Raw genomic sequence first — 20,865 nt, 5'->3', positions numbered from 1 at the left:
GGAGAGGGAGAGAAAAAAAAAAGAGAAAGTCCGGCAATAACAACCGGAATAGTGACCGGCATCGGAAGCGGTGGTGGCCGGCGACGGAGGACGTGGTGGGGTGGGTGGGGGAGGAAAAAGAAGAAAAGTTGAAGGGAAAGTTTTTTGTGTATTATTTTGAAGTGTGTAGGTTAAAAACTTTGATAAGTTTTTTGGGATTCCTGTAGCAAAAGTTGTTAAAAAACTAGTATTATACAAACTTGCTAAAAACTTGAGGTTCCAAACAGGCCACCAATTTGATTTCAAAAAGTCCAAAAATTGTAAGTGTAGTTCCAAACGAGTCTTTCTCTGTTACCTTTATACAAGGCATTAAGGGTGGGCGCGGGTCAGATACTCGCCTTATTCACCATTTGACTAACTCGATTCGCACTTTGCGGGTCAACTATTTTCTGATCCTTACTCGCCCTGCATATCAACGGGTACTCGGTTATATGGTATTAGCTAAGATAGGGTCGGGGTCAACGGGTACCTGCCCCTCCTCATTTATCATTTAAATTTTTTTAAAAAATGATTTATACTAATATATTTTTATATTTTACACATTCATCTAAGATTCATAAAGATTTTTTCTCAAAAAAGTCTCACACCAAGAAACAAGCATGCGAAGAAAATACAAGATAAAGGAAAAAATTAAAAGAATTCAAAATCAATAAAAGATTGAAATAAGTAGTATATTTTTTAAAATATATGTTCCATATTAATTAAATTTTTTTTATAAAATATAAGATTATGACCTCTATCAATGAATATTGTAAATAAACTATAGTCTCTCATATTTGTAATGCAATTTGTTCAATGAAATTACTTATTTAGATCTAAATTATTATTTTATAGTATGTGTATAAAAATAAAAAAATAAAAAAATAATATGTGTGACGATTTTTAATTATATGACCCTAACCCGCCTCGCATATTAGCGGGTATCCGACCATTTTTTGACCCGATCAAATAATACAAACAGGGTATCCTAATTTTCAAATCCGATCGGATGTGGCGAGTTTTCGGGTTAATGGATAATTTTGCCCACCCCTATAAGGCATGTACCCAACTGATTTTTTGGACTCGTCTTTGTAACTTATTTTATAAAATTTGTTATGTGATGTTCTCAACTATTTTTCACTTGATATTTAACTGTTCTAAAGCTTAAAAAGGGCAAAATTATAGGGTATAACATACATGGTTTTTTATTTCAATTTTGACTTCTCTAAAACTGTCTTTGAAAAAAATCAAAATCAGATGAAAAAAATAATAGTAGTATGGAAATAATAATAGACACCTAGTAAGAAATATGAAATAGTGACATAAATACTCAATAATTAAAACAAGAGGATATAATTAACCAACAATGTTTTACAACTCATTAATTATCTTAGATTAATTCACTAAGCTCCTTAAGGTATTAAGTTTGCACGTGTAATTATCATTAAAGTGATGGATTATGTATATTAGGAGAAATTGTTAGCAAATCACTCACGGATACATATTTATATTGAATTTCTATCTATTATCTGGGTTCAAATAGTTTTTTTATCAAATATATGTTTTCTTTTGATTAGTATGAGCATATTGATAAAAAAGTAAATAAAAATTATTTATTTTTAAAAAATTCTATGCCTAGAAAAAAATTGTTCTTTGGTCATTAGCGGCTCGTGTTCCCACTAACCAATGAATAAATCTGCTATTGGTTGAAAACAGGCTCATAGTCCATTTGCGTTTCCCTTGCATTAATGTCAGACAATATACACGCTGTTGTGCTTTCATCCGGTTTTATATGCTTCTCATACTTGCTTCTTTATTTGGTATATACAATCACATTATATTATTATATTTTTTAAATATTAATATAAATAAATAAATATTTAGCATATATTCAGTATAATAATATAATATTATAATTATACGCTAGATAATATAATGATCGAATATAAGACAATTATAGTTGTCCAAAGTTTCATAAATGATAAAACTACAACTATACATAAAATAATACTACATAAGGACTTTTTACAGGTTCTTTTCCAGTATCATACTCTTAAGCTAAATTTAGGATACGTTTGATAAAATTGAAGTTTGAAAACTGAAATTTAAAGTTTGAATGTATTAAATTATTGAATTGTTAAGTACTAAATTTAGCACATTTGAGTATATATCATATTAAGTAATGAATGAATAGATTATCATTTATTTTTTAGAGTAAATTTTGTCTAAAAAATTTAGTACCACTTAATTATTCAAATATTTAATTTTTAGTTATTAAATACATTTGAATATATTTAAATCTGAATTTATTAAATTTAATTACTGAATTGAGTATTATTGACCTTAGAGTTGAAATGTAAAATGAGTATTATTGACCATTAAATTATAATGATTTCAAAAATTTAAAATTCAAGCCATTATCTTCATTGAATAGAGGGAAACAAATCAAAGTTGCAGCAAATAGGAGAAAGGCGACCGGAGAGACCCAAATCCCCAAAAGCTCAACTGAGCCAACTAGGCGAATCAACCCGGTAAATTGAATCGGCACCGAATTTCACGAAAATTTTCAAAACTCCAAGCCCCCTCCCACCCAACCACAAATCTCCCCGCCTCCCCCAAAAATTTTTCCCAAAATTTGCCTCCCCCCAAAACCCCTTTCTCGTCATTTTATTTTTATGCTTTTACCGCTTCCTCTCTCTCTCTCTCATCCCCTACTCTCACTCGATTTCTTCTTCGAACGATCAAAAAATTAACCCAAAACCAAAACCCCCTTTCCCCTAAAGCCCTAAAATCCCAGACCAGGGGTTTTACTTTTACTCTACTTCCTTGTAGTATAATCTATTGTCAATTTTTTGTTCTCCCGACAAGCCCTTTTGGTTTTTGTTGGTGAATTTTGATTCATGGATTCTGAGAAAGAAACCCTCGAGGAGAAACAGCCAGGAAAGGAGGAGAAGGAGGAGGAGGAAGAGGAGGATGCGGATGCTGCTGTGAAAAATGGTGGAGAAGGGGTAAAAGAAGCCGCAGCGGGTGAAGAGAAGTTGCCGGAGAAAGAGGTGGAAGAAGAGGGAGGAAAAGATGAGATGGAAGTTGATAAGAAGGAAGAGAAAGAGGAGAAAGTAGAGCAGGAGGATGGAGAAGAGGAAAAGGTTGAGGAAGAAGAAGAAGAGGAGGATAAGAAGGAGAAGAAGAAAGTGAAGAAGAGCGCTAAGAAAGTGAAAGAGAAGGTTTCACCTGCGACACCGGCGATTGAGAGGCCCACCAGGGAGAGGAAGACTGTGGAGAGATATACCGAGACTTCTGCCGGAAGGAGTGCGTCGCCAAAACCGATAGCTATTGAGAAGGCACTGATTTTTTATTCTTTCAGTATGGGATTTGAATATTAAGTGAATTAATTGGCAAAATTTTGTTTCGAAATTCATTTGGTTTTTGTGTAATTTTTTTTCCTTTTGCAGGGTCAAGGCACGCCGCTAAAGGACATTCCTAATGGTATCATTTCACTGTGATAATTTTATTTTAGTTCAGTGAAATGCAGTTAATAGTTAAGAGTTTTATGAGTTTGACTATTTGAGGCTTGTTCGACCCTTAATTGTGGTTATCTTGCATATTCATAAGCTGAATAATTTAAAGTTGTCATGATGTGGTTGGTGTCAGAAACTTAGGGCCTTTATTGTTCTCATGGATTAAAGTTTTAGACTTGTAGTGATTTTTCTTTTTGTCTGGATACTTTGTTGTCGATGGGTGTAGATGTTTATGTCTATGTACAATAGTACAAGTTTTCTAGGTGGTTCTTGTCATTCTCATGCAAGAGAATGCTTCTGTTTTGTTGTGGACATTCCAAGTGTGCCTTTTTTAATTTTTGTAATGAATGTTGAGATTCAGGGTGTCCAGGAAAGAGAACTGAAAGAGTGGTTTATGAATTGTGACTGTTTGGAGACAGCTCTGAGATTTAAGCCTGAGCAGGGTTAAATTCTTTTTTGTGGTTTTCGGTGTGCAGTGGTGCTTTAAGGGTTTTAGTACTAGGTGAGTTCTCTGTTTGTTGGTGTTATCATGGTGGCTAAAAGATGTTGATTCAGTCTTATTGATAGCACACAAAACTAGTCATGGAGGAAGAAAGGGCCTATGAACTCTTATTAATTCACAATTTAAGGTTTCTCATGAGTTTGGTCAGAAATCTTTGAAATGCCCATATTCTGGCTATGTTGAAAGAAGGGAAACCTATTGTAGCTACATCGTGTTTACCACAGCATAGGAGGTATAATTTGGAAACTTGGTGACAAATTGATTTGGAGTTTTGTAAGTTACAATTAGAGGTTTTGACTTTGTTATCTTATTGAGTAAAATTAGATTTGTAAATCGTATGCCTGATATGGTTCTGTCTGTTGATATTTGAGAATAGTTTTAGCAGATTGGAAGGATAAGTGGTCAAAGGCTTCTCTTCCTGGTATCTTGTAGGCACATTCATTTTTAACTTCTTAGAATTCCTCAATGCCTTAGTTTAGTGTTTGTTATTGCTGTTGAGAAATGCTAAATTGGATTATTTAGTTTTCTTAGATCCTTTTGTCCCTAGCATAGTAGAATTTCTTTCGCTTGTGGCTGTTGTGTTATTGTCTATATGTTATACTTCCTTGGAAAAGGTTTCACCTTTTAAGATTGATCTTGTGAATTGTTTCAGTGGCATATAAGCTATCAAAAAGAAAAGCTGATGACACTCTACAGATGCTTCACTACATTCTCTTTGGCAAGAAAGGAAGGGTGAGTTTCTCTTTTTTTTTAACCCAAAATATTCATTGTTTTTTTTTTAGGATTGCATTATTCAATTAGCTATTTTGTAGTTAAACTAGAAATGGCTGCCAAATGGTATGCGTATGGTGCCTTATGTACTTGTCACTTTCTTTTTGTAAGCTCATTTGGGAATGAGAGGTATTTTGTCCTTGTAAAGTATTTTTGTCTTGTGATGCAGGCACAGACTTTGAAGAAAAACATAGGCATGTTTTCAGGCTTTGTCTGGACAGAAAATGAGGTAAAAATCACGTGGAACTCTTGGTCCTTTATTTCTTGTTATTATTGGTCTTTTTGGTAAAGCTTTTTATGCGAAATGGTTGGATTTGTATCTCTCTTGCTGTGGGTTGTGCAGTTTCTGATGGCTGTTAAATGTTCACATGTGGTGTTTTATTCATGAAATCAGTGGTTCTTGGCTGTAAATCATCCAACTCCCTTGAGCATGTTATGCCAATTGGTTGTATTTGGATCTATTGGGTTGACAAATCAACTACCCTGCTGCTGCATGATAATTAATAAGCCTGTATGAGCCATTGACCTTGTGGACACGTGGGAATCTGAAGATGGATCTAAAACTGGGAAGGTCCTTGTCATTTGAAACTGGGGTAACTGGGAGAAAATTTTTTAAGGACAAGTATTCTACTTTATTCTGTTCATTTGCTTTCCACCATAAGCTAAAAGATCAAGTTGTTTGTATGGTTTTTGCTTCTGTTTTTTCAAAGCCATAGTCATGAATAATTTGTGAACTTGGGTATATTTTAAGTGGGTAATCTGATGTAGCAAGTTTATGTGTACGCCTAGATGAATGGGTTGTGATTTACTGATCATTATGCTGACATTATATAATCTTCCTTGTTTGACGTCTTCAGGAGGAAAAGCAAAGGGCAAAAGTCAAGGAGAAGCTTGACAAATGTGTTAAGGACAGATTGTTTGTCTTTTGTGATATCCTCAATATTCGGTTGAACAAAGCTGTTGCAAAGAAGGCAAGTTGCTGCTTACTTCCCTGATGGTTATGTTATTTGTTGAAGCATCCATTTATTTTTAATCAATCTTGTACACTTCCGTAGGAAGATCTTTCAGCAAAGTTATTGGAGTTCTTGGAATCCCCACATGCTACCACAGAGGTTTTGCTTGCTGACCAGGAACAGGTGAGTTACTCAAACATCTCTCTCTCTCTCTCTCTCTCTAGGTTGAATATTTGGCTGTCTTTTCCTGCAGAGTTAATAGGTCATTCTTGTTCTTAAAGTTGTTTGTTTATCTCAGAAGGGTAAGAGACGGAAGGTGAAAGCATCAACAAGTAAAACTTCAGGCCCTTCGGATGCAGCTACAGGAAAGTCAGCAAAGGTTAGTGTCATTTATATGATTGCCAGAACAGTGTACGGGAAAAGATCTGGTACATATAGATTTTTCACGTAGATGAACCTGTTGAATGGGTGGTATTGTATTTACAATGCCAATTCAATGTATTTCCAGTAATCAGTGGACATTCTGCGTCATTTAAGTAGATTGTTGTCTTTGTACTTGCCAATGGAGGATGCCTAAATGTTTCTTTGGTTTGTCATGTTATCAGAAAGCTTTTTCTTTGGTAAAAGGAACCCATGATAATTTACATAGCTTGCGGATGAATCTCTTTTTGGCATGTAGATGATATAAGCAATAACTGTTCTTTTCTCCATCTCTTTTACCAACTAAAATAAATGCCCTGCAAGATTGAAGACTCTTACTGGAGAATGGTAGAGTTTCAGTTAGAGCAAAGGGTTTTGTCATTAGCTACTGGAACTGCTTGCTTGGGGCATTAATGGGATGTCCCTTCCACAAAAATGGATTTCGTGTAGTGTTCTCCAGCGAGTATGGTCCTACTTTTGATGGGTTTGGATAGTGGTATAATTGGAATTTTTGCTGTTGTTTAGCAAGAGGGGTTTCTGGAGTTTATCTTGAGTTGTCTGTTTACGTATGTTAGGATGAAGTTTTTGTGAGCAACTTCATTCTTTCCTGGATCATGGATGATCTTGTTATGTTGTCCAGGCCTAGGTTGTAACAGAGTTAATTTTCAACTTTTTTATTTTCTTTGTTTGGGTTTAGAGATTGATTGTAACATTTGTCTCTGGGATTACTGAGAGATGTCTGATTTGACTGTTATGGTCTGGTGTGTATAGTTTCCTTTGCTTTCATCTTTCAAGTAACTCATAGCTGAATCCAGCTGTTTTCTTTTGGAAACAGCCTTGTGATTCCATTAATTTCTGATTAGATAAGCCAGGTAAAAGGAAGTGGCCCTTCAGGGTCCATTAAGTAATATTTATTATCTGCTTCATGATACTGAAGTTTCTTTGTTGTCAAGCTAAGATGCCAGTTTCCTGTATAATATTTCTGTAAGTCCTGCTGTGCTGCACAGAAAATGTTTTTTTTTTTTTATCATGAGAAAGGTTATCAAATTTAGTTTTTTGAGATCAAAGTGCTACTAGTTTTTAGTATCTTGAAAGCATGTAGTATGTTATCAAATACATAGATCATTTGGCAGGTCATGGTTTTGTTCCGATTTCTTTGGCTTTTTTTGTTTGTTGCCAATACTGGTAATGTTATTTCTACTCAATTTCAGAAACAAAAACAGGATTCTGAAGTTGGGGAAAAGCGCAAGCGTTCCTCAACTGAGGATGAAGAAGATGATGCGTTTGAGCATTCTGACAGCAAACAAGAATCTTTGGGGGATGAGGATAGTGATGCAGTTGTCAAAGCAGAAAGTGATAATGAGCAGAGCAAGTCAGATGAAGATGTTGAAGAAGATCACGAGGAACCCAAGCAGAAGCCAAGTGAGAAAAGTGCTTCTAAGAAGAGTGTGAAGAAGGAATCTGGTGATAATAGCAGGGAGAAGTCTAAGGCAGTGAAGAAAGAGAGCCCAGCCAAATCTCCCAAAACCTCTGGTAAAAGTGCCAAAAAAACAGTCAGTTCAGGATCTAAGAAAGTTGCTACTGAATCTGACTCAAAGGAGAAGTCCAAAGTTTCATCTTCTAAGAAACAGAAGGTTGAAAAGGAGAGCGAGAAAGTACGTGATGCTTCTGGGAAAGAAAAAGCTTCAAGTATTAAGCAGTCAAGCAACTCTTCGGCAAAGGGTTCAGGAAAAGATCAAGGTGTGTTGTTTATTGTTTAATATAGTTTGATCCAAAATCTTATTCAAATACTGATAGCATAGTTCAGAGTTTTATTGCCATTCATCATTATCATTTTACTGCATCCATGCATTGCACTGTATGGCTTCGGAATGTTTGAGGATTCTGTCCTTGATTTTGGACTACTAGCGTTTATGCTTGACTAGTGGTTAGTATGTTATTGATGTTAGTTCATAAGAGTAATGACCTTATATGAGATTGGTTGTAAAATTCACTCAATTTTTTGAAAGTTCCAAGATGCATGCATTGTGTGGCGTAATTGCATCTGGGCATATTTGTTGCAAATATTTGCTGCATGATTGTTCACTTTTCCGAAAGAACGTCACGTCCATTGGTATGCTGTGAACATGTTATAACTTGCTTTGAGACTTTCAGGGAAATCAAAGAGTGACAAGAAGGCTAAGGCAGAACCCAGCAATGAGGAAATGCATAAAGTAGTAGTTGCCATTTTGAAGGAAGTGGATTTTAACACTGTAAGTGGTCTCTGTTGTTCTCTATGGAGCATAATTATTTCTGACAGCGTGGAGTCTATTATTAATCTTTGTACTTACTTAATTGCAGGCAACCTTATCTGATATTCTCAGGCAACTTGGTATGTTTTTAATGGAATCATATGATTCGGACTCTTTAAGTTACACTTGTGGTTGCTAAGTTGGTTGACTTTATTGCCTTCAGGAACCCACTTTGGAGTGGATCTAATGCACCGAAAGTCTGAAGTTAAGGCTATAATTACTGAGGTTATAAATAACATGACCGACGAGGAAGATGAGGAAGATGATGAGGAAGCTGAGGCTGGGAGTAATCATGAGAAAGATGAGGATGATGACAATGATGCTTAAATTTAAAATCCAAGCATATGCCGTGGATGAGGAATGTATCAGTTTGAATTAGTTGTTCAGTATGATGATGAGAAGCGTTGTACAAGGGACTTTTATCAGATGGGGGTGTGCAGCACAACTGCAACTGCGGTATCATTTCCTTCTGTCAAACTTCTTACAGATGAAGGCGGAATAGGTCACCTGTATCATATAACATTTAACTGTGTGTCTGTACTTTGGATGAAATCTCACCATTAGGGATTTTTTACATTCTAATCCCCTTCCTATCTTTAGCTTATAGCTTGAGCATGAAATTGATGTAGTTGTATTTATTTGATGTTAAACTCTGTAAAACACCTAGGAAATTTTCCAGAAGTGGGTTCAGTGAACTTAGATTTGTAATTTTTATACTGTTCTTTGACACATAGATGAGACATTTTACAGTGAGAAGGGTGGATTTGAAAGTACGGTCTTTTACTTATCTTCAATGTCTTGAGTTTTCATTTTGATATTGATGCGCTGCAAGCCATTAAGCCTGTAATGTGTGCAACTCTTTTTACTTTTGCTTGTAGTAGTAATTTTGGTTTTTCAGTTATTAACAAGATGCTTGCTCCTGGAAGCATTCTTCTTGCTTGCTTTGGAAATAGCGTCGTTGTCAAGTTGCTATCCTATTTCTAGTTTACTTAGTGGAATCATTGTAAAAATAGAATAAACTACATTCCTCCACAATTAAAAAAAAAGTACAGTAAATTTTCGGATATGATTGTGTCAAGCAAATACCTAAATCCTTCGAGTAGGTAAAATAACCGTGCTATCGCTTGATAAAACAAAAAAAAAAAAAAAAAATTAAATAACCTTGCTGTAATGTAAAAGAGAAAAAAAAGGGTTGTAAAATCAAATGTAAACAATATCTAAAGCACGAGCTGAAATGACACCTTTTGTGTTCCTAAAAATTTCCTCTATAGATAATTGTATATATTAATCTAGCAATTTCACAGGAACGCTCATGATTCCATTAAATAAACGCAGACTACTCGTAGTTAAAGGAAAAGAATATCAAATCCATGTGATGAAATCCATCTCTCATAAGTGGGATTTTACTATCTATCATAGGTGGTTGGCGTTAAAAATCATTTCATCAATGTCTGTTAATTCCAAATTGATGAGTATCATATCTATCAGATGCATAGATCTTCTGTCTCACTTGTTATCTTATAACTATGACAGTTTTGTTCTTAATTAGTTCTTCTTGATAAGAGAATAAAAGGGATTTCTGTCTCTGGTGGGTTTTGGCTGCATTTTAACGTCATAGTCGGTGTGATCTGATCATATGTATATCCTTGACCTGATGTTTCCACTGGTGCTGCTGTCCTTGATTCCTTGCACAGCATGTATGGTTTAAGTTTATCTTAAAAACGTTGGAAGCTTTGCATGGTTCTGAAAAATGTTTGGATTGATATTTTCTGCAGCTTTTCTAGAAAAATATACTGTAACGATTTGATATATATGAGATCAAAAGGTGATTAAGAAACGTGTTCGTGGAAAACATAAAAATTTTTTGGTAGAAAAATCCAATCCAAACACTAATCGAATGACAACTTTATTGCAATCTCAAAATTGTCTTGTCTGCATAATATAGTCTCAGATAAGGTCGAAATGTTGAATTCAGAAGTGAGAATATGCGTCAGAATCTGATATCACCATTTGGGACTATTTCTCACAATCATAGCTATCAACAGGAAAGCAAGGGAAGAAGCAAAATTGTCTTGTCTGCATAATATAGTCTGAGATAAAGCCGAAATGTTGAATTCAGAAGTGAGAATATGCGTCAGAATCTGAGATCACAATTTGGGACTATTTCTCCCAATTATAGCTATCAATAGGGAAAAAAAAAGGGAAGAAAGAAGAAGAGGAAGAGGAAGAAGACGAAGAAGAGAAGAAGAAAGCCAATCCAATAGCACTGGATTTTTGCCCTGAAATATTGCTTAGATATTGACTAATTTCGTGATTATTACTCAAAACATAGCTTTGGCATAATTAGGAATTATTTTTTGGCAGTGCTACCAAGCTAATGTAAGTGAGCAAAAAGTCTTTTATTTCCCCCTAATCTCAAGCAATAAACAAAATTTTGAAAGTAAATTTTTTTGTCCCTCAACGTTACCATATGTGGGAGGAACAAATTTGCAATGATAATTGCAAAAAAAATTTTAAATTTTTTTTGCAATAATGAACAAAAACCTTGTGATTAAGTTAGGTAAGTGCTGTTGTTCTGGATGAGGGTAGGGTGTGCACCAACTAAACCAAACTCATATATTAAGTTCTTAAGTTTGCTATTCTGTTCTAGTCTAAGATTTAAAAGTTTTTCTTTGAGTTTGTTAGGCTACAATAATATCAACGCACATGAGATATATGGGTTTTTTTTTACTTTCAGCCATGGCTTTCAAATCAATTATTATTGTTCTTACATAATCTATCTTTTTCAGAATTCTCATGCAGCAACTTGCTCAATCTAATTGTCAACTTATCAGAGATTAAAAGATCAAAAAGGGCTGTGCTTACACATTTGGTAAGCCCCATTAACTAACTAATCATCCTAACAGAAAGTTAGAGGTAAACCCATGCAGAAGTGTGGTCTTCTTTTCCTCTTTTCAACACATACATAAGAAAATAATTCCTCTAATTTAGGTCATACATGAAAATTAAAAAAAGATACCAGAAGATATATGTAACTTAGCATGAAATGTATTGAGAAAAATGAAGAAGAGAGTGAGATGAAAGAAGAAAAAAGAAAAGGACTTATAATGGAGAGGAAGAGATTTTAGGAGAAAATAAGGAAAAGGGAAAATAATAAAAATCACAACATTAGCTAATGCCTTGATGCTGTGACATGTTCTCCTTGGCTGTTTTCAACAGAGCATAACCCTCAAGAAACCCAAAACACTTTTTGATTCTTGAGTAATGTTGGGGTGAATTGCCATCAATCTAGGCAAAAAAAGTGCCAACTTAATTACAAAACCATGATGTTGTGGAGATTTGGTCATAATCTTCTTTTCTTGTTGTTATGCTATATATTATAAGTGAAGTAACTAGGAATAAAGTGATCATCTGGGGTAGCGTGGCATTTTGCTGCATCAAATTTTAGATGCATCAAGCAATCAAAATTTGGACGCCAACCCTACCAACCAACCCCACAGGATCTTCTCTACTACGCCATGTTCTCTTGACTGTTACTAAAATTTTGTTCCATGGCTAGTAGCCTAACCATACCAATATGAGTATATAGAATTTGTCCTCACCAAATGACCAAAACAAAATTTACTAAAATCAAAAGTACAATGGGATTACGTACATAAGAATTAATAGGCAATGTTAACACCCCCCCCCCCCCCCCCCCCCCCAAAAGATATATATTAGTCTAATATCTTCTTTCTCTAGAAGTCTACAAGAAGAATCTTAGCAATTAAATTTGCCAATCATAAAGTACTAGTCATTTTCATTGGACCATCTTTGTTAACCAAAACTTAACAATCTTCAAATTTTGCAAGCAATTGTCTTCCTATATATTCCTTGAATCCCTTTCCCCGAAATATGATATTCTCAGTTTAGCACGGCCAACAGATAGAAAAGCTCTCTTTACTAGTGTGTGCTTATTGAAGGTAAAATATCTGAACATGTTTTTTTTCTCGACTGTCTTTACTAGTTATGAACAAGTCATGAGATTTTATCTCCACTGATGCAATTTGCATGAATGAAACACTCTAAACACACAAATTTCATCTCTTTGAATTTCACTAACATGGTGTTTTGACTCAGGATTGTGTCATTTGAACAATTTTAGCAATGGAGAATGGTAAGAGCAACACATTTGAGCTCACCGTCAAGCAGGGACAACCAACTTTGATCCCTCCAGCTGAAGAAACACAGAAGGGCCTGTATTTCCTCTCAAATCTTGATCAGAACATTGCGGTGATTGTTCGTACAATTTACTGCTTTAAATCAGGGGAAAAGGGCAATGAGGAAGCTGTAGGGATGATCAGGGATGCTTTATCAAAGGTTCTTGTTCAGTACCACCCTCTTGCAGGGCGTTTAACTATTAGTCCTGAGGGAAAGCTGATAGTGGATTGTACCGGAGAAGGGGCTGTCTTTGTTGAGGCTGAAGCAGATTGCACCATTGAAGACATCGGCGACAACACAAAGCCTGATCCTGTTACTCTCGGAAAGCTGGTTTATGATGTTCCAGGCGCGAAAAACGTACTGGAGATTCCTCCTTTGGCTGCTCAGGTTACAACATGTCTTTAACTTCTATTTCGAGTATTAGCTCCAGCAAACTTACATCTTTGAATAATTTTTTGAGTAAAATATAAGCAAATCTCTGTGGTTAAAGAAAAAAGACGCGAATAAAAAAAGGGGAAAAGATTTTGATTCAGGAATTAGGCTTTTGCAATGTCACATGTATATTACATGATCAAGAAAAGAAGTGGAACATCTGAATTTACATTTTATCCTTGAAAGTTCAGTAGAGCTTTCATAACAGAAATTATTGCAATAGTGCAATCTTACGGTATATGGCTTGCCCTGCTGTTTATTGTTCCTTTACCCTGGAAATTTAAGGTCTTTGAGTGATAACTGATTTTGCTCTACAGGTGACTAAGTTCAAGTGTGGAGGATTTGTTCTTGGGCTGTGCATGAACCACTGCATATTTGATGGGATTGGTGCAATGGAATTTGTCAACTCCTGGGGTGAAGTTGCCAGAGGACTGCCTTTAAAAGTGCCTCCATTTATGGACAGAACCATACTCAAAGCCCGAAATCCTCCCAAGATAGAATTTCCCCATCATGAATTCGCTGAAATTGAAGACACATCAAATACTGCTGAACTCTACAAGGAGGAAATGCACTACAGGTCATTCTGTTTTGGCCCAGAAAAACTCGAAAAGCTCAAAAGGAAAGCTTTGGAAGATGGAGCTCTGGCCAAATGCACCACATTTGAAGCCCTGTCAGCATTCATATGGCGATCTCGTAGCCAGGCCCTGAAGATGAAGCCTGATCAAAAGACAAAACTTCTCTTTGCAGTTGATGGAAGATCAAGATTTGATCCCCCAATTCCAGAAGGCTACTTTGGCAATGGAATTGTGCTTACAAATTCACTTTGCAGCGCAGGTGAGCTAGTCGGGAATCCACTTTCATTTGCAGTGAAGCTAGTCCAAGAATCAGTCCAAATTGTCAAAGACAGTTATATGAGATCTGCTATAGACTACTTCGAAGCAACTAGAGTAAGGCCTTCTTTGACTGCAACGCTTCTCATCACAACCTGGTCTAGGCTATCTTTCCATACTACTGATTTTGGATGGGGAGAACCTGTTTTATCAGGGCCTGTAGCCCTTCCAGAGAAGGAAGTAAGCCTGTTTCTGTCTCATGGAAAAGAAAGGAAAAGCGTCAATGTGCTTCTGGGGTTGCCAGCTGCTGCAATGAAAACGTTTGAAGAGCTTATGCAGATCTAAAGCTCAGAACCTTTTGTTACTGAATCTTTCATCCTGCATTTTATTCTACCTATTGTCATTATTTATGTTCTGTATTTGTTTCCACAACACTTACATTTCCTGATCCAGGAATGTATTCCAAGCTATGTTTCTGGCTAAAAAAGATTATGTAAGATTATCGTTCCTGATTTTGTACCAATACCAACAGTTGAACAAGTGCAATTATTGTTCATATTTCTTTCTAATGTTTGATCAACGTTGATTGATCACATAGATTACTGTGCATATGGAGGGGCAGAGCCAGGCTACTGAGGCAGACAAATTGCCCCCCAACCCCCTCAAATTTTCATAATTTTTTAACCGTTAATTAAATTATGGGAAAATTTTCCCTTTACTCTCTTTCTAAAAATATAAAATTTTCCACCATCGTATTTGAAAAAGTAATAAATACCACTTGAATGGACAAGGATTCAAAATTTTAGAACAACAACTGCATTATAATAATTTTCTTCTGTAAACCAATAATTGAATTGGAACGTAAACTATATGTTATTGATCCAAGTGATTATTGACCCCCTAATCATGGACCTTTAACTCCGCTACTGTGTATATCCCTTTAACCCGTGAGAATTCAACGCAAAATGAGCTCTACATGAATGCTCAAAACTATGAATAAATTTTCTCTTGTTCTTTCCAAAGCAAGTATTGAGAAGAGCTAGCAACGTCTGCAAAAATTTGGAATAGAATACACGGTTAGTAATGATTTTTGATTGAGACAATTGTGGCTATAAGTTTTTAATGCCCGTCCCAATCTCACAGAAGTAATCATTGGCATGGATTAATGAATGCGACTATCACTCTATGCCAAATCTCCTTTGTACCAAACAAATAAACAAAATACAAAATTCAATGTAAGGTTGTGTTAGACCAGAACAAAAAAAAAAAAAAAAAAGGCACAGTTCACAAACACAAAGGCTGCAAAGCGATGTTGATGAAAACTTTAGGGGTGAAACACAAAAACCCTTGAATAGTTTCATTTTGTCAGTTTGAGGGTAATAGCAATTTGAATCACAATTTAGTTTCCACACATTAGTCCTTATGCGTTTTACTGGATTTTCGAATCTTCTTCTAGGAATGTACCTTATTATAGTACATATGAGAAAGAAGGGCAGATAATGAAGTTTGTATAGCTCATTATTTTCTAAAAAAAGTAAATAAAATGCTAAAATTGTTTTTATTGATGCCAGTTTAACCACATCAGTGTCATTTGAAAGGACTATAAGCATTTAATTAAGGGATAATTTCAGAAACCTCCCCTGAGGTTTCTGATAATTGCACATAAATACCCTCTTATATGAAAAATTACACTGCCCTCTCCTTGATTGACATATTTGATAACAAATTAAGCCCATGTGAGAAAAAGTAATCTTAAAAGTGATGAATCAGTCTTGTCAAACAATTATATTCCAAGTCCGCCCTTATTGCCCCTATAAGAAAATGAGTTAGAATTTTGGGCAAGAAAAATGGCAATAATAAAAGAAAAATTGGCACCAAGTTAATCCCCTTGGAACGTGAAAAAAACATTAAACAAATCAGCATTCTAGATAGTAAAGTCTTATAAGAATAGTTAGAAGTGCAACAGTATCCAAATACTGATAATGATCAACCTAAGTGTACTAGTTATATTCATTTCATTCAAGTTGTCAAATCCATTTGAAATATGGATATACTAGTAAAAATGTACCCCCAAAATCAAATCCCTTGGTAGTTATTATAATGGTAGAACCACAAGACCACGAAATGGTGGATTTAGATACATCTGCAATATTTAGTAGGAATTTATTTGCCATGTTTCAAAATCAAAGATTCTAGATGTACAAAGCACTATAAACTAAATAAACTAAAACAAGTCTTAAATATAATAAATAACAAAGTCATGCACTTCAAGTTTATTGAATACCCACCAAAAGTTGTTATGTTGTTCAATTCAAACATATTACAAGGAATTACATCCATATGGTCTACAAACAAGTTGATTACTAGCTCATTTTCATGCAGTTTAAACCTTTCCGGTAACTGCCTTGTTAGTATTGGCATTCATCGTTGCAACACTTGGAGTCCCACACCTCATATGCAGCAAATAATTAAGATTTTCAGGTAATTCATGAAGTGTTTTCTTACAAACATCATTCAACAATTCTATACAAGAATGCTTATCAAGATCGACATTAGGAATCCTGATTCTTTTCCCATTGTAGTGAACTACAATGTCATGTGCAACCATAGGTAATATCCTGTTTTATACAATTAATGATTAGTATCATAGTTGTTATTTACTAAAACCAGAACTCGAATAATAAACTAAAACCTTCTTTATCATGTAATGACATCTAAAAGCACCTTTCAGAATGCAAAAAACTCCTTAAACCATTATAATTTTTTTTCATTTACCCACATTAGATAGCTTTATTATCCCGAAACAATCTCAACTAATCTTTCATTCTTCCATTACCATTCTTTATTGCTCAACAAGTTTTACAAGTCGTACAACTGGTAAATTGCATATAAAAATATTATACTTGGAAGACTTATTATGGGATAATTTCAGAAACCTCCCCTGAGGTTTCTGACAATTTCACTGAGCTCCCCTGAGATTTAAAAATTTACACTTACCTCTGTTGATTTGATGGTTTTAGTAACAAAACTTTAAAATGATATTGACTTGGTTAATTTTTTAAATAAATACCAAAAAATGCCCTTACATAATGAGTTTTAATTTATTTTTCTATACAATTATAAGATTATCTAGTATAATTATAAGGAAAATATGCCAAAATTTTCATGTCCATACCTACTATTTGATAAACAACTACAATAATAATTTTATCACTGTGATAGAATACTTTTGATGGTACTTTATTATGGATTTAGATTTATAAGATAGAAAAAAAATGTTAAAATAATTCATTTAGACTTTATGAATTTTTCGAGTAGTGGAATTATCATAATTTAGTAGTGATTTTGGACCTTTTTTTTTATTTATTGTTAATTTTAGTACCAAAAAATAGAAAACAAAGATCAACAAAAATATTAGATTACATATAAAATTAACTCGTCAAAAAAATTACTAGTTCGATATTTGGTTACAATAGAAACTAGAAACAATAAGAAGGAATAAGAAGGCAAAAGAATGAAAAAATAATTTTAAAAATCGTTCTAAGTATAAGCATACCAAATAAGGGAATTTCATTAAAATATTTAAGAGTAAATCTTTGACTAAAAATTACCCTTTTTCTGTTCTATGTTTGTAATAATTGGAACATCCTATCGAAATTTAGACTAATTTGTTTCATATGCAATTGCTAAATTATCCCATTTTTGAGACGTAGAAAATGTATGTGAGTTAGCAAAGCGAAGTTACTCCTAATAGATTGCATGGGAAGTTCTTGTCATTTTTCTTTCTTTTTTTTTTTTTTTAATCAGCAAGAGACTCCAAACCTTACAAAAAAGAGAAGGGAGAAAGGAAGTCCTGAGAATCGAACCACGGACATCATGATCTACTAGCCAACATTCCTACTAGTTAAATTGGGTTTTGAGACAAGTCCTTGCCATTTTACACAGGAGTGAAATGGCTTAGTAATTTTGTCAGGTATGGAATCCTTTAGTCATTTGCGAGACAATATATAGGCTACTTATATTTCCTCACTTCTCAGATCTCGCTGGACTTGCTATGCTTCCCTTTCGTCCATACTTTTTTTTTTTTTTTTTTTTTTTTGTCAAAAAAAAGGCCATACTTACAGCACTTAAAAGGCCATGTTATATAATGGCTAGACAGGATGCTTTTGGCAAAAGCAGCATGAATTTCCTTCCTCTTACATTAACTGATATGAAAGTGATTCCTAGCATGAGAGATCATATCCATTTAAGTCACCTGAAAACATTTATCAACGGCCGATTGGTCAAAATGTTTTTTTATTTTTTTGAAGGATTGGTCAAAATGTTTAAAAAAAACTTGAGTTGAAACTAAGTATTTGTATTCCGTACTAGGAATTAAGTAATGCTGGGCTACTATATCAAAGGTTAATAACTGAATACAATTGATCAAGGCAGATTATAGGGCTGTTCATCACATGATTTAGCAAAATTATATCATCTGGTATTCAAAGAATATATGAGGTCTATGATAATTCTTGATACCATATTTAATCAAATCTGCTTTTCTAACTGGTCAAATCACATCATGCAGCATCAAGCTAAGTGTATAATATGAAGTATTAATTGTGTGAGATGTGCATTTATCTACTTAATCAAACACGATATGCAGAGAACCAAATGATTTTTTAGTGGGAAAGAATTTTTCACTAAACTGACAAAAGAGTTTGACCGCTACTCATACATGATAGATCGGAATATACAGACTACATGACAGGAAAATCCCAACTATCTTTAGTCTGTCCTCGTGATGTTGAGTATCTATGATCTATGATGTTACGTGTATGATGTCTAGTATCTATATATGCCTTTAGTGTGAGATAACAATGCAATTACTTTAAACTTTCTGATAATGTAAGTCCTCTTTCATAAAGTTGTAAAAGAAAATAAAAATGCACAAACCGCTTCTTGCTTTCTTTTTGAAACCAAAAAGCCAAAGGTTTGATGAAATGATGAACTCAGCAGTATTTGTTATACCTCAATTTCACACAAAAAGAAAGATATTTTTCTTTGAACGTCTATTTTTTAAGAACGTGCAATTCAAGAAATTACTTCCAAATAGTTGAGTTTAGACGCATGCACGCAGATGCGGCGTTTCAGTAGTTGAGTTCTCAATTTTCTTGGTATTCAACCATTCACATTGATCTTATCAAATCTCAGTATCCCATACTTATTAGGATAGCCTGAAATGAGGCATAGGAAGAAATCTATATGGCAGAATAACTTAGACGACAAAAAAAAAAAAAAAACTCTTAGACAAAGCAATAATTAGAATCTATACATTTGTTCGATTCAGAAGTGATTCATCTTCAGCAACCGGGGTGGAGTGAGAAGTCCATATGGACTATAAACTTTAGAGATGGTGCCGTTTCGAAGACGCCGTGCCGGAGTGAAAGGACTGCAGGAGCCACATGCAAATCCACCACCAGCTGATGAATCAGAATCATCAACCGTGGCCTCCTCGCCACAATCCATCTCAGCCAGGACTTTGTAAAAAAGATCAACATCACATGGAAGCAAAAGAGGGCCTTCATTGCTATACCCATACTCCAATGCAGCATCGTCAAGCAGCATCTTGAACAATGGATGATTAGCACATTCTGCCTTGATCACAAACCTTTGTTTCTCAGGACCAACATACACTGAAAAACAACCTTTAGGAGCAACTTTATACCTTGTTCTGTACTGATCATCATGATTTTGTTGAGATTTTTCAGCTGCCCCAGTACAATGCCATGATTTACTCTTCGACAAAGAAATGATAGCAGCACCCTCCATTCTTGAAGGTTTTGCCTGAATGCTTTGAAATGATAAAGAAACCACCAATTTCTTGATCATTGAATTGTTCTTCCATTTGCTCTTTCCAGTATCCATTATTTGTCCGTCCAACAGCTACAGGCAAAAGCAAAAGATACAAACCACGAATATAACAAAATACTAGTACTACTCTATCGTTATACTTACAATACTCGAGTTCTTTGGCTTTGCTTCAACAAATTCTTATATATAATTTCTCTACGTTTGCTGTCATGAGGGACGAAATTGATGAGGTGCAGTTGTTAAGTTGCTAACTGGGGCAATTTGTAAAAAGAATAGGCAACTACGTGGTATGGTTTCCGCACCAAATATAAATACTAGTGAACCAAACTATACAACGTCCAATGTCAACCAACTCATGGACCTAGGACAGCCTTGATGTAGTGGGCAGATATCTAATCGAATGTGAATGAAAAAGGGACAAATTACACTTTACCCCTCTGTGGTATAGCTAATTTGAACACAACCCCCTATAGTTTTAAAAACTATATATAACCCCTTCATAATTTGGATTAAAGTATCAAATTGATGAAAATAATCATTTATAAGGGAATCTATAAAAATGTCAAAATTACCCTTAATTAAAAACTAATGCGGTTGAAGTGACCAAAATATATAAACATAATATGCATGAAACTCTAACTCCATATAATTTTGTATTTTACCATATAACCCCCTTATAGTTTAATGCTTTACTATATAACTTCCTTATAGTTTTCAATATATATACATAATCCCCATGTGGTTAATAAATAATTTTTAACTTTATATAGGGGTATTTTTGACATTTTAGTCGACTTCATTATGGATTGCAAATTCCGTTACTTTGACATTTTAATCCAAATTATGAGGGAGATATGTATAATGTTTGAAACTATGGGGAGGTTATGTAAATAAACACTAAATAACAGGGGGTAAAGTGTAATTTGTCCATAAAAAAATTTGAGCCCTTTTTCTTGACTCTATTATTCTTGTTGTGCAAAAGAGAAATCCATCAAGAAATTAGTTGTTTGAGACAATAATGCCTCGAACCACCAATTGACTTGGGAAAAGATTAGTCTAAATAATTAAGTTGCG

General features: G+C 34.5%; 3 protein-coding genes across 6 annotated transcripts; 2 read left to right on the top strand and 1 right to left on the bottom strand.

The window, feature by feature from the left end:
• Positions 1-2,472: 2,472 nt before the first annotated feature.
• On the top strand, positions 2,473-9,243 carry LOC113742341 (DEK domain-containing chromatin-associated protein 1). Of its 4 annotated transcripts, none has more exons than XM_027270168.2 (11): positions 2,473-3,359; positions 3,471-3,504; positions 4,691-4,770; positions 4,979-5,038; positions 5,667-5,780; positions 5,865-5,945; positions 6,061-6,141; positions 7,394-7,922; positions 8,337-8,434; positions 8,523-8,553; positions 8,637-9,243. In XM_027270168.2, exons 1-11 carry the CDS (start codon positions 2,919-2,921, stop codon positions 8,798-8,800), a joined length of 1,713 nt encoding a protein of 570 aa, XP_027125969.2. In that variant the 5' UTR covers positions 2,473-2,918; the 3' UTR covers positions 8,801-9,243. The 4 variants fall into 4 exon arrangements, with proteins under 4 accessions (XP_027125969.2, XP_027125970.2, XP_071903592.1 ...); XM_027270169.2 differs by having other exon boundaries at positions 2,732-3,359; positions 6,064-6,141; positions 8,637-9,093; XM_072047491.1 differs by having other exon boundaries at positions 2,732-3,359; positions 5,667-5,784; positions 5,869-5,945; positions 6,064-6,141; positions 8,637-9,093.
• Positions 9,244-12,236: 2,993 nt separating this feature from the next.
• On the top strand, positions 12,237-14,491 carry LOC113741892 (omega-hydroxypalmitate O-feruloyl transferase). Its single transcript, XM_027269549.2, has 3 exons — positions 12,237-12,435; positions 12,593-13,060; positions 13,423-14,491. The coding sequence occupies exons 2-3, from the start codon at positions 12,620-12,622 to the stop codon at positions 14,278-14,280; spliced, it is 1,299 nt and encodes a 432-aa protein (XP_027125350.2). The 5' UTR covers positions 12,237-12,435; positions 12,593-12,619; the 3' UTR covers positions 14,281-14,491.
• Positions 14,492-19,263: 4,772 nt separating this feature from the next.
• LOC113740678 (uncharacterized) lies at positions 19,264-19,845 on the bottom strand. Its single transcript, XM_072046426.1, has one exon. It carries the CDS (start codon positions 19,843-19,845, stop codon positions 19,264-19,266), a length of 582 nt encoding a protein of 193 aa, XP_071902527.1.
• Between the last annotated feature and the right edge of the window lie 1,020 nt (positions 19,846-20,865).

The sequence above is a fragment of the Coffea arabica genome, chromosome 4e, assembly GCF_036785885.1.
Source record: "Coffea arabica cultivar ET-39 chromosome 4e, Coffea Arabica ET-39 HiFi, whole genome shotgun sequence".
In the NCBI taxonomy this organism is placed as follows: domain Eukaryota; kingdom Viridiplantae; phylum Streptophyta; class Magnoliopsida; order Gentianales; family Rubiaceae; genus Coffea; species Coffea arabica.
Note: the sequence above shows the minus strand (reverse complement) of the source record. Positions and strands in the feature narration are given on the sequence as shown.

Coding starts and splice junctions, on each gene's coding strand:
- LOC113741892 (XM_027269549.2), top strand. CDS start 12,620: ATGGAGAATGGTAAGAGCAACACATTTGAGCTCACCGTCAAGCAGGGA. Junction 13,061..13,422: donor TTCCTCCTTTGGCTGCTCAG/GTTACAACATGT, acceptor TTTGCTCTACAG/GTGACTAAGTTCAAGTGTGG.
- LOC113740678 (XM_072046426.1), bottom strand. CDS start 19,845: ATGGATACTGGAAAGAGCAAATGGAAGAACAATTCAATGATCAAGAAA.
- LOC113742341 (XM_027270168.2), top strand. CDS start 2,919: ATGGATTCTGAGAAAGAAACCCTCGAGGAGAAACAGCCAGGAAAGGAG. Junction 3,505..4,690: donor GCTAAAGGACATTCCTAATG/GTATCATTTCAC, acceptor GAATTGTTTCAG/TGGCATATAAGCTATCAAAA. Junction 8,554..8,636: donor TGATATTCTCAGGCAACTTG/GTATGTTTTTAA, acceptor TATTGCCTTCAG/GAACCCACTTTGGAGTGGAT.